Genomic DNA, 13,100 nt, shown 5'->3' on the forward strand with positions numbered 1-13,100 from the left:
TATATATATATATATATAAAGTATTTATATTGTTCCACATCAAATACATATGGTAAATGGAATGCACTTATATAACGCTTTTCTAGTCTTACTGACCTCTCAAAGCGCTTTACACTACTGCCACATCCACCTCTTCACACACACATTCATACAGCGCTTTCTATACACACACACATTAGCACACCGATGATACATCGGAGGCAGTGTATGTATTAGGACATTTTTGTGATTTGTGACATGATATGACTCAAGAAAAAAGGAAAAGCTTGACTTTAAAATACCATCAATTCTGCCAGCACTACTTCTTCTCTCTCGTCATGTGATCGCAAACTAACTCCATGATTATTCTTGTTTCTGAAGGCAGTTTTTTATGACTTTGGCTGTTTGTGTGGACTCGTTGTCATGCTGCAGAAGACGCGCCCCTGATGGTATTGCGTGATGGATACTAAAATCTAAACATCCACAGTGCCTAAAAACTGTATATAAGCCATTTTCCTTTTGAGAGGTGTGTTAAAGTTAACATTGCTACATTTTTAGTACAGTAAAAGTCGTTTAAAGTATCACATAAAAATAAAAGCAGCAAAGATCCTCCAGCACTTGAAATAAAGTGAGACTGGAACCTCTCTCCAGAACTATGGCATCTCTGACAATTTGCCGCCGCAGCAGCAACAGGTGTGACACCGCCGTACTGTTTGTCCCTGCCCGGATGCCATCAGAGTGCTGCCTAACAACACAAAACTGTCAGCGACAACTTCTGCTTTCATTGCGCTGCACTGATTTGAATACATAAAAAATATCTTAGCTCAGTGTTTCTGCCGTGACAGTTACACACAGTTGTCCGGATTCATTCACAATTGCCGCATCACGCATCTCTGCGACTTTCTCCCGACTTCTAACTGGCAGTTGGTAAGTTTAGTTAGCCTGTTTAGCAGCGGTAGCATAGAGCTAGCCAACTTCAGTTTATTAGCTTTATCATCACATACAGCGACAATACAAGACATCTGTGTTTCATTTCAAAAGTGCCGTTTTTCAATATGTCGACAATGGCATACGCAGCAAGAAAGTCACAGTTGTTTCTCTTTTCACTGGGTGATAGAAGACTGCTTGTCTGTCATGTTAGCTAATCTGTCAGTCTGTGTTAATGTAAAAAGCTTTGGAATCTTTAATTTATGGGCTACGTGATTATGCGACGTGTGTTTCCACACATACAGAAATACATCAGTAATATATCAGTGACATAGTGTATGGCTGAGCTTTTTACATAATTTCAGAACGTGTTGCAACACGACAATATCAAACTGCAAAACTTTTAGCAGTTTTGCCGCATCGTCTCATTTTCCACGACCCTATCTGTATTATAACGAAATGTAAAGTTAATGACAGTAATAAAGTGACTAAATATTCAAGTTGATGGGTTACTAATGTCAACCACGTTGTAGAGTTCAGTCTGGATTTTCGCAGTGTACTAAAATGAAGTGAAAGCAGATCTTTCCGGGACGGCTGAAGATCAATGTAATGTATCACTATGGTCCTCCAAAATTGCATTTACGTACGCAAACGTGATGAAGAACATAATTCTGATGCTGACCGAGAGGAGAACCAACTTAAATAAATAATTTTAGACTTTATTGTACACGGCAGACTTAATACCAAGTCAAGTAATGAAGTGTATATTTACTGTGATGGTTTGACAACCAGATGTTATAACAAGCACCTGAGGCCAGATGAACCAAAGAGGCGTCGAAACAGGACAGGGGATTCACTTGTTTCCTGCAAACGGATGTGTTGTTCGGAGTGAACAGAAGACAAAGAGTTTTGAAAAAATGTTAACAAAGATGCCTTCACTGTCCAGTGGAATGTAGAGTCTGAAGTGATGGAGAAGAGAGAGGAGAGGTACACACACACACACACACACACACACACACACACACACACACACACACACACACACACACACACACACCCCTTTGAGCTGTTCCTGTCCTGTTTATATCTCCCCGGTAACCTGTTTCCACTGTAAACATGTTGAATATGAAACCAAGATGGCCATTCAGTTAGTATCAGCCTCAAAAATCCACTATTAGTCAGGCTTCTCTAAATAGTTTAAACTTCATGTAAAACCAATTCTCTGGATATGTCATCTTTGCTAACTTGCTTTTATATAAGTAGGCTAAGCTTCATGATGGGCTGTCGCTTTTAGCTGCAGCAAAATCTGACCCATATCAGAAGAGTGTCTGGCAGATATAGTAACTGTGCGTTGCAGTTCTGCAGTATACTTGTGTTTGGTTCAGTATGAGCATTGTCCACACTCTTGCTGATCAGTCATTTATAGTTCTCCTCCCTTAAAACATGCCTCCATTTAAGGGTGTCACTAAATAACAACTAGTGACTGACAACAAAGCTCAATACTAGAAATGTAAGGTGGTTTCTGAGCCTTGTTGGTGGTAACCATGTTCAGACTTGGTGCTGGTTTTCAGCTGGTTTGGGTTTGGATAGAGTGTGTTCAGGTTGAGATCTAGTCTAGTCTAAATTCAAGGCCCAATTCAGACCATAATAGTAATCCATTTCTGTGTTGTATTATAGCCCTGCATATGAGCAGGACCCCGCACCTCCAGAGCGAGGACTTCTCAACATCTGGCAGTCAGCGGGCCCCAGTGAGCAGCTCTGTCCAGAGAGAGTGCTGCTTTCCAGGCCTGTTCTGCAGGCCAGCCTGGGAGAACATCATGGACTCCTGCTGACACAGGGTGAGTGTGTATTTGTAGAGAAGTAGGGCTTGGCGACAGTTCAGTGCTATCACATGAGGACTCACATTATCATATTGTGATTAAAAACTCTCATATCAAGATATATTTTTTCGTGGTTTCCATTTCTAAATATACTAGTTGCATGATTCCAAAAGATGGCATCAGATCTTGAATAGGCTAAATTTTTTGAACTAAAAATTTTGGTCCACTAAAACAGTATGGTCCCCTGAAACAATGTGGTGAATATGTATTGTAGTTTTTTTAACAGGTCGTGTTGAATTATTTAGTGAATATTGTAACATGGCGACATTAAGACACAGTGATGTTGTAACAAATATAATGATATTTTGTCCTTATTTCCTCATCTGTATTGGAAAGGGCGACTTTCCTTCTGTCTGTATTTATTGAAACCAGGTTGATGCTGTGGAGCCGGCCTCTGGTGGTTATATTATGATGTCTTCAACAATAAAAGTCAACCTGTAATTTTCTAAACAACACACACTTTTCTACCTAGAGCCACTAGTTTTAACTGCAGTAGAAACATTTTATTGTCCAAATGAGCCATTTATACCCAGTTTTTGTTGTCTTATAGGTGGTCAGGTGTATTCATTTGGAGAGCTGTTGTGGAGGGATCTGAGCATCCCGGCGTCTGCTCCGGTGCTGGAGGTGTCTCTGCTGGGGAAGACAGTGGTCCGTGTGGCTGCCGGCGGCTTCCACTGCGGAGCGCTGAGCGAGCAGGGCACCATCTACATGTGGGGGGAGAACACTGCAGGACAGTGTGGGCTGACTGACAGAGGTGCAGTCACAAACATTACAGGTTGGTCAACACCTTCCTAACACCTCACTTCTAGTTTTCTCTTTCTGTACTAAAAATGTAACTTTTCCTTGCACTTGTTTGGTTATTATGAAATTTGTTCATCAGTTAGTTAATATGTCATTCAGGGCTGTATAGTGCTGTATCAAAGTGTTGTGGTGCCCTGTAGCTACAGTATGTTAAGTATGTTGTGTCAGGGCACCATAAGCTATCTAAAAGCCACAACTGTGATTGGTCCAGTCAGGCTGCTCTGTGTTTTCTCCTAAAGGTTTCTGGTGTTGCTTAAGCTTGTTAATGGTACAGTAGATTATAAAAGCATCTAAAACAGGTTTCTCTAGTTTTGGTGTACAAGTCCCTCAAGCAGTATTTAGACCTTGTGTGTGTGTGACGCATGTCTCGTATCAGTTTCAGAACCATGCCCGGTCAGTGTTGTTGACAGTGAGGTCGTTCCTCCAGCGGTGGTTCGGGTTGTGGATCTGGCCTGTGGACGGGAGCACAGCCTGGCTCTGTCGTCCCAGAACGAGCTGTGGGCCTGGGGCAGTGGCTGCCAGCTCGGCCTGGTCACAAACACTTTCCCTGTGTGGAGACCACAAAAGGTCAGTTTGTGTAGGATCAATGAATTTCAGCATTCAAGACGCCGTCAGATGTCAAAAAGTCTGGCTGAAAACTTTTGACTCAACCCTATCATGGATATTGGAAAAAATATATATTTTTAAAATTTTATTTTATTTTATTTTGTTTGAATTGTATTTATACAGTTTGTTTGGCATGCTGTCAGCTCTGTTAAATATTGAATGGTCTGACACTGAACGTCTGTACTGTTCGATAGTGTATTGATGTTTTTGTATGTGTGCATTTGAGCACTTGACAAAATAGTATATTTCAGCCTAATCATCACATTTGTATTATTTTCCATCTGTGATCCAGGTGGAGCACTTGGCTGGCAGACACGTAATTCAGGTAGTTTCCGTTCCTGATATCTTCACTGCCACATTGCAATTACAAAAATACTATGTTCTACCTCCAGAAATACCAGCTCTATTAATTTCCTGCAGGTGGCTTGTGGTGCCTACCACAGCCTGGCCCTGGTTCGCAGTTTAGCTCCTCAGAACTACAATACCAGGAACCCCCCTGAGAAATGGGAGCGGGGCCAGTCACCTCACTACTCGGTGACAGAGAGGGAGGAGCCGTTTACAGTTGATGATGCTCACTACTGTCCACTGGGGGTGGAGCTGACTGAAGTCTTGACAGGCGAGGTAAATTTACTCCAAGAAGAAGAAATTAAACAAATCTGCTGATGAATAATACATTCAAAAAAGGGATATGATGACAACAAGAAATTAGAGCAAAACTTGTCCCTACACATTATATCCAGCCTCAACAACCAGAAAGATGAACAATTACAGAATCTAGGGGCTATAAGAATGCCGTAGGTTGACTGTTAAACCAGCCAGAGGTTTTTCAGCAGCTACGACACTACATCATACTGTTCCTTCCTGCTGGTATCTATGCTCTTTTAAGAGGTTCAGCTGTTTCCGCACTGGTTGATGCCCCTGTCTGGTTTGCATTTCCAGACCTCTCCCGGGAGAAGAGGCCCCAGACGAAGGCTCCAACCTGGGGGAAGGTCAGCTGGCAGCAGCTCTGGCCCTGGAGCCAGTTCATGCCCATTTCCTAAGGACCGCAAATTTACCACTAAACAGTACAGTATTATATAACTTATGGGTCTCTCTTTTATTCCATGATTTTTACGTCTTGGCATTTAATGTCTTTCACTCGGTTTTCTCTGCTCTCTCTCTTTCCCTTCCATTACAAAACTTCAGGGAGAATCTCCCAGTTAGCGCCAATCTCAAGCCCGATGGGCACGCTGACCATCTAACTCAGACAGACAGCAGCCCCAAGTCCCACCCACTGTCAGGCTGGGGGGCCAATAAGAACTCCGTTTTCCCTGACGAGATGGAGCTCCAGAACCTCCTCCAGAAACTCTCTGGTCACTCATTAGAGACGCAACACACCACTGGCCCAGGGGATACTGACTCACTGAGCAGTCACACTTCAGGTTTGTTATGTATCTGTTCCTTTATCATTGGTTCATTAGTTAGTTTCTGAAGTGAGACCATTTTTTTATTCTTTCATTATTTCCGAATTCATCTCTTTATGCCTTTCTTTTTTTTGATCAGAAATATGTTGATGTGTTGATTCTTTCTCCCAAGTTTGGTTATTCATCCATAGCTGTTTGCTTCTTTCTTTGTCATTGTTTTTGTTCCATCGTGTACATCTTCCTAAGTTTGCTTTTTTGAATCTTCATTTATTCATTATTTTGTTTCATCGTTTGGTTTTTTTACTTTGATCTGTGTAACTTTGTCTTCCTCTCCCTCCATCTTTCTTTCCAGATGACAGCTGTGTATCTTCAACTCCTTCAGTGGATCTGTTCACCTCTAGTTACAAAGACGAATTGCCAATTAAGAGTCAAACCCACAAGTATGACCAAGTTTGGTTGACAGCGAAGCACTTTGTCTGCTCAATAATGTTTAAAAAAAAACTGTCAGTTGCCATTTTGGTGGATCTTCTTTTAATTCAGCTGATTCCACTTCACTTCTATGTTAAATCACTGTGCATACAATGAAAAAGAGAAGAGTATTCAAGGGAGTGAGGGAATAGAGGAATTTTAGCAATGCAGATACACACCCTGAATTTTGGTGCTTTATCTACACACAGAAAAGACTCTCACCTACAGTGTATTTGCAGCCTGATCTTCTTTCCTACAGTAACAGTGGAGTGTCTGGGCCATACTCCTCCTCCCCTGTGTGTTTGGAAGAAGTTCAGCTTTGTCTGGAGGCGGAGAACAAGGCACTGCAGGAGCAGAAGAGCTCTAGTCTTACAAATATAAACCAGAAGGGGAAAACAGCAATAAACAGGAGACGCTCACTGCCTGGAACGCCCACCCATGGTAGGAATGGTAGGGAGTGAACAACTTGACTACACTTTTGGGGAATATGCTTATTTACTTTCTTGCCAATAGTAAGATAAGAGGGTTGATATCCTGAGCTTTAAAAATGGAACCAGGAGACCCTTAGCTTAGCTTCCATTAAAGACTGGAAGAAGCCGTTCACCAAGAAATATTTAAAGCATGTTACTCCCTGTAAAACCATAAATTGTGGTTTTTACATATTTGTTACAACATGCTAAATAGTAAGCTAATTAAAATATATAAAATAACTTTAAAGGGGCCGGTAGGAGTATTTTTTTTTAACTTTGGACAGAACAAAGCCCACTGCCTCAGGTCTAAGCTAAGTGTTTCCTGGCTCTAATTTAAAATTAAGCGTTCAGATCTAAGAGACATATCGATTTTCTCGTCAAACTCTCATCAGGAAAGAATATAAGCATATTTTCTGAAATGTTTAACTGTTCCTTTAAATTGAGGCTGTCGCCTCCGAGCTGGAAGTCACAGCCACAACAACAAGAAAACAGGCAGAAATTCAAACAACAGCAAAACCAAATACTCAGAAACTCGGTGAATTTTAGCGTCATATTGACTGTGCAGGCTTTATGGATGCTAATTCTGATTTTGTCCATAGTTCTACAGTTTCACATCAATTTATGTTGTTACATTAAAATTCAGAATGTACCACCTCACACTGTACAAATCCACTGATCATACATTATCTGGTACAAGCAGCATCACTGAAAAACATTCCTCTGTGGAGGTACAGCCTTGCTAACAAGGAAGAAGAATATAAATGTTGTCTCCAGCAGAAATATAAAGTGCAATTTTTTGCCTGTGTTTGCCTTTCACTTTGGTGCACTGAACAACAGTGAGTTCTCCAGGACATGTTATCCGCTCAGATCAACTGATAAATAAGTCAAGATCACAGCGTGTGCATGATCACATGATAAAGTTGTTGTTATCTAGACATAACAATATTTGCTTTCTTGAGATAACATTATAATTAACTACTTATCAGGAGAAAATTTTCATGTGACTACACATGAAAAATTAGAAAGTCCTTTATACACAATATAACTTGGATTGCTTAAGCCAAATGAGAGGAATATTGTGACGTTTTGACCCTTATCATAACCATTTTAAGTCTCTTTGTTTAGCAACTGGAGAATGTATGAAGTGTATAAATACAAGGACACAGTTTGACCCTCATGGAAATTGGTGATTATCAGAAGCGAAACTTATTTCCTGGTTTGCCAGGATTTCCAGGAGTCAGAATGAAACTGTTACCAGTCAACACACAACTGAAAAACATCCAGCATGTAGTCTTTTTTCAGCTTTATAAGTCACCAAAATATTTTTGTATTTATTAAAAATTTAAAATTAACTTCTGTTTATGAGTACGGCTGAACGGAAGTGTTTATAAGAACTTGGACAGAGTGGATCTCCTTCTTTCCTCTGTTGTTGCCGTTGCTATGATTTCCTGCTCTGTGCCTACTGACCTCACCTCGACTACTTCACGCAGCTCACCGTTGGCTATTTTGGAAATACAAGGATTTACAAGTTGGCTCTAGGGGAGTTCACTGAGTCATTAGGGTGTGTTCATACCAAACCTGTTGGGTGCGGTTCACATGTGTTTGCCCATGTGGTACAGTTTATTTAGTCTAGTGAGAAAATTTTGGTTTGAACTCTGTTGCAGTTTGTGGTGACAATGCAACACTTAGCAGGTACAGAGTTGCATTATACATGTTAAATGTGACACTGTTGTTAGTTATAACAGATAAAGTGCATTTGTAGTCTGGGCAGATGATCTCATGTAACTAGTATGTGCTGGTTCACTTATTTGAAACATGTTTAACAGGATTTTACCACTGGATCATGTGTTTTTCTGTCAGGGTCTCCACGGCGACGGCGGCATTGTGCCTGCAGGCCATCCTCTGCCGGTCGGACCCAGGCCGCAGCACCAGAGGAGACAGGAGACGGGTTGCCATCTCTAGAGACAGAAGTGTGGAGCTGGGGCCGCGGGTCTGAGGGGCAACTAGGCCACGGAGATCAGCTTGCTAGGTCTGAACAATCAAACACACACTTTAAATATATTCTGCTTTGTATAATGTTCTCATACAGCAAAACAGAAGACCATTATAAAAGAGAATAATTAGACATAAAATGTTGCTATCATTTTCTACTGGCTCACTGTGAAAACTTTATAGCAATTATAGTCATGTTGAACACTTTGGATAAATCACTTAATAAAAGATGCTGAATAGACTTTAAATGTATGTAAACTGTATTTTTCTAATGGTGAATGTATTTTGGCTAAACTCTCCTCATTTCATAATGAGAATCACAGTGTAATAGTCTGTTGGTAATACATGCATTTAAAAAGGCCTTTACCCGAACCTTAAACTTCTGCAAACTTATTATAAGGACATAAAATAGTGTTTGTAAATGTCTCAAAAGCATTTTATTATATAATACATATATATTAAAAAGATATTAAGTATTATAATAATGTCATTTTGTGATTAAAATAATGAAATAAATGACGTAAAATGTACTTTGACTTGTTAAGTCACAAGATTGTGTGTGTGTGTGTGTGTGTGTGTGTGTGTGTGTGTGTGTGTGTGTGTGTGTGCGTGTGCGTGTGTGTGTGTGTGTGTGTGCGTGTGCGTGTGTGTGTGTCCAGACTCCAGCCTCTGTGTATTAAGTCTTTGAAAGGCGAAGAAGTAATCAAAGTTGCCGCAGGATCACACCATTCAATGGCCCTCAGTGCTCAGTGCCAGGTAACAGATGCACCGCGCATGCACGCAAAATTGTACTTCTTTACATGAAGACTTCCATTGATATAACAAAAGGTTTTCATTTTCAAGTTCTTGAAGTCAAAATGGTCCTCACAAACATAGGAGTACACAAGCATACCCATACTCTCACAAACTATAATTGTCCTTATAATTGTGTGTGTTTCAGGTGTACTCGTGGGGCAGCAACATGTGTGGACAGCTCGGTCATGTCAACAGCCCTGTCACTGTTCCTCATAAGGCGAAGGTACAGCAATCTGTCAGGCAGTCATGTCTGCCTCAGTTTATTTGTTTCACTTTTAGCCATATATTCACTCAAATACACATTTCTACATTCAATATTTATTGACATTAGTTCAGTCATTCTTACTCTCAATCAAATCAAATCCTCATGGCTTAATATGCAGTAACATATGGCTGAAATGTTTAAATCAACATATCAGCACCAACATTTGGGAGGTATCGATGATACCGTAAAACATTCTCAAAAACATACATATATTAATGCAACAAGCCTGTAAATGTCCTAATAGCACACTATATTTTGTCTCTGGCGGGGCGCCGTAGCTGTCCAATGGTCTCCGGGTCTGGGACGTGTCGGCCGGTCAGAGCCACTCCCTCCTCCTGGCGGACGGAGAATGTGTCCAGCCGATCCTGTTATACTGTGGCCAGCATCAAGAGCCAACGTCAGCGCAGAGTCAAAGGTCATGCCGGAGGTTACCCAACAGGGTGGAGAGTTATACAGTCAGACCCACCCTGCTGCCTTTGTGCATGGAGGTTTGTGGATGGGCCTTTAAACAAATACACAAAACTCAACAAGGATACAATAAAGTTACCATCCTTCAACAGGACTGAAAATGAGGAAGATGATGGGTCTAACTGAACCACTGGGGATCATTTATTTGGATTATACATGTTGGAAATAGCAGTTCGCTATGGTTAAAGTGCACAAAGATGTGCTCATAGGAAACCAAAGTGATTATAAATATTTAGGTGCACAGTGGTGAAGTGTTTTGAATCCATGTCTTGAAATATTGGGTGCTATTTGTTGGTGTATAATGTCAAATTATGTGGTGGGTGGTTTGGAACTAAGAAACAAGCCTTGTGCAGTTTTTAATGATGACAAAAACAAAGAAATATTTAAGCATTTGTCATGCTAACGTTACTGCATTCTTAAAACAGGCAGGGATGGACGTTCAACCCACATTCCTCACCTTAATTCTATCAACACCAAAGTCTCACCTAACTCATCCTATCTGTAAACTCAATGTGATCTTAACAAAGACGTGATTATGCTGTTCATGTATGAATGACACCAGTTTCCTCTGTGTCTGTGTGTGTAGATGGGTTATATTAGCAGTGTGTGCTGTGGTGGTCAGAGCTGCGCAGTGTTGGCAGACCAGAACGTCATGGGCTTCATCGCAGCTATCCACGAGCTGGCTTCCAGGGAGAGACACTTCTATTGCTGGTTGAGCAACGTCAGGAAACTCCTCCTCACCCCACTACGTAACAGAGGTTAGGCTGTCTCTGTGCTGGCTCTTTCTTTGTTGATTAGCACAAGTTTCTGTGGTGTATCCACTTTGCATCTCCACCTCTGACCCCCTTAATCTTGGTGGTTTTGAATATGGAAATATGCATTTGTTAAATGTAGAGGAAAACTTGAAAAAGTGGCAAATGCAAAGAACTGTGTGCAAAATACAGCAAATGATCTGTGAAATAATGCATGCATGATTTGTATTTGTCCTCTCCTCCACAGAGGGTGTGTGCCCGTCATTAGGTAAGCCGTGCACTCATCTCTTCTTCTCTCTCTGTGAGAGTTTTGTGCGTCTGAGCGTCCTGATCGGTCGACACTCCACATCACTCAGCTACTTCCTGCATGATGTGCAGGGCCGTGATGTCACGTCCCTTCCACTGCTGACGCACACTGAACACTTCCTGGACATTTATAAAGAGTAAGTTCCACCTTTTTGTCCCATTATAAAAAATTCACATTGTATTTTTCCCAGAATACGACAAGTTCAGTTCAGTACTGCTGCTTTAAGGCCCCTTCGGTAAAAGGAGACCCCACATACTAGTATCTATACTGTATTTGACTTCATCGATTTAGTTTGAATACAAAGCTTGACTTATGTAAGTCAAGTATTCTTGTCCACACAGTAGGCAAACTTTGAACATTTTAATAGAATTAGGAAAATCTCTTACATGGGTTTAAGACACAAACCAGGAAGGTGGCTTCCAGAGCAAATAAAGTTAAAGCTTACAAAGTTGAGGATAGATAGTGCAAGGGCAGGGTGTAAAAAAAATACTTTCACAATGTCAACAAAAGTAAGAACTCATCTGATGTGAGCTGGAAGGTACAAGTTGTTTTCACCAAGGAGTTCATTTGATATTCTTCTACTTTGTCTAGTACATTAATTAAAATGAAATTCCCTGATAAAATGTCTCTCTCTCTCCAGGTATTGCTCTGCACTAGGTAACTTCCAGGTGATGGGTGGATTCCAGTCACTCCATAAACTCTCTATGTAAGCTCCCTTATTCTTTCTTCATGTTTTCGCTTGAGAAGTCCTGCTCGCTTCCTAAACGCAGACTCCTCATTCACATTAATTAGACTTGTGAGTGCCACAGCAGAGAGCTTTTCTTTGTGTGTTTGTGTCTAAACATGGCCTTAATGTTACCAGGAAAAGATACACTTTTGATGTTGATGACCATGCTCATGCTCATGCTGAATTAAAGTTACTCTGAATTTTTTCCCCGAAAACAAACCATAAGCGAAACACCCTGTGCAACAAGAAAGAGTTACTAGACAGCAGGTTTTTCATAAAGCAAATGGATTCGATTCCATTAAGTGAAGACAGACATATATTTAGTAGATGAAAAGACTGAGGATAATAAAGTCCTAAGAGCATCCTATTTCTCTTTTTTCTCTCTCTGTATATTTCTGTCCAGTGAGTGTTTGGGTTCTCAGCAGACCATGCTCACTCAGCTGTGTGTTTCCGATCAGTCTGCCAGTGGTGATGTTGATCTGGTTTCATTGTTGTACTGGCCTCTGCAGCAGCTCCACCAATATAGCCGAGCCCTGCTCAAACTAGCAGCCTGCTATGATGTGGTGAGGATGAAACTCTCTGCTCTCACTTCACACTTCTTCTTTCTCTATGCTTTTTTACTCTTTTTTTTTTTTCACTCAGACATTTGTTGGATCATCCTTTTTCTCCTCTCTTTCACTTTCTTCTTTCATCTTTCTGTGTTTCCCATGATTGCATAACTTTGGATATATTCTAAGTTGTTACTGTCACTGTATTGGCTGTAAAATGCCCAAACAGCCACACTTCTGTATGTTCAAATATACAGTAAAAAAATTAAACTGTCTGTCTCTCTACCACAGTTAACTATAGAGTATCAGTCCCTCCATCAGGGCTGTAGTCAGTATGAGTCGCTGTCTTTGTCCCTGTTGAGGAGGAAGAAGGAGGCTGAAACTACATTTCTCTTCTGGAAGAGTCACTCTGGAAAAAATACTGTGAGCACAACTCTGAGTTTTGTTATTATAACCTGCAATCTCTCTTCTTGTCTGTACTGTTTTGGTGAGAAAACCCACATTTTACATTCCCCAACTTTGATGCATATAAACCAGCTACTTTGAGAGAGAGCATGCTGGCTTATGTGTGCTGTCTTATTGGCAACTGTTCTTTACAGCTCAGGGACACTCACAAGATAGAGGAACAGTATGATTTACCAAATACAGCTCTCTCTATTGGAAACACTGTATCCCAAAAACGACAACTTTTGCGAAACACAAGTGAAAGGTC

General features: G+C 40.8%; 1 protein-coding gene across 5 annotated transcripts in view; it reads left to right on the forward strand.

Annotated features, from left to right (window-relative positions):
• Positions 1 to 654: 654 nt before the first annotated feature.
• Positions 655 to 13,100, forward strand: part of LOC120801268 (alsin-like) — a 29,038-nt gene continuing 16,592 nt past the window's right edge. For 3 of the 5 annotated variants that reach the window (XM_040148031.1, XM_040148032.1, XM_040148034.1), the window contains exons 1-20: positions 655 to 906; positions 1,699 to 1,893; positions 2,584 to 2,744; positions 3,337 to 3,561; positions 3,964 to 4,154; positions 4,486 to 4,518; positions 4,614 to 4,814; positions 5,133 to 5,257; positions 5,379 to 5,614; positions 5,949 to 6,036; positions 6,324 to 6,514; positions 8,395 to 8,563; positions 9,186 to 9,282; positions 9,467 to 9,544; positions 9,865 to 10,074; positions 10,641 to 10,812; positions 11,054 to 11,249; positions 11,754 to 11,819; positions 12,244 to 12,403; positions 12,680 to 12,811. In XM_040148031.1, the coding sequence (XP_040003965.1) occupies positions 1,874 to 1,893; positions 2,584 to 2,744; positions 3,337 to 3,561; positions 3,964 to 4,154; positions 4,486 to 4,518; positions 4,614 to 4,814; positions 5,133 to 5,257; positions 5,379 to 5,614; positions 5,949 to 6,036; positions 6,324 to 6,514; positions 8,395 to 8,563; positions 9,186 to 9,282; positions 9,467 to 9,544; positions 9,865 to 10,074; positions 10,641 to 10,812; positions 11,054 to 11,249; positions 11,754 to 11,819; positions 12,244 to 12,403; positions 12,680 to 12,811 (2,751 nt within the window). In that variant the 5' untranslated portion in view covers positions 655 to 906; positions 1,699 to 1,873. The remainder of the gene's footprint in view (positions 907 to 1,698; positions 1,894 to 2,583; positions 2,745 to 3,336; positions 3,562 to 3,963; positions 4,155 to 4,485; positions 4,519 to 4,613; positions 4,815 to 5,132; positions 5,258 to 5,378; positions 5,615 to 5,948; positions 6,037 to 6,323; positions 6,515 to 8,394; positions 8,564 to 9,185; positions 9,283 to 9,466; positions 9,545 to 9,864; positions 10,075 to 10,640; positions 10,813 to 11,053; positions 11,250 to 11,753; positions 11,820 to 12,243; positions 12,404 to 12,679; positions 12,812 to 13,100) is intronic. The other 2 variants (XM_040148033.1, XM_040148035.1) reach the window with 1 other exon arrangement.

Source organism: Xiphias gladius, chromosome 16 (assembly GCF_016859285.1).
Source record: "Xiphias gladius isolate SHS-SW01 ecotype Sanya breed wild chromosome 16, ASM1685928v1, whole genome shotgun sequence".
NCBI lineage: Eukaryota > Metazoa > Chordata > Actinopteri > Istiophoriformes > Xiphiidae > Xiphias > Xiphias gladius.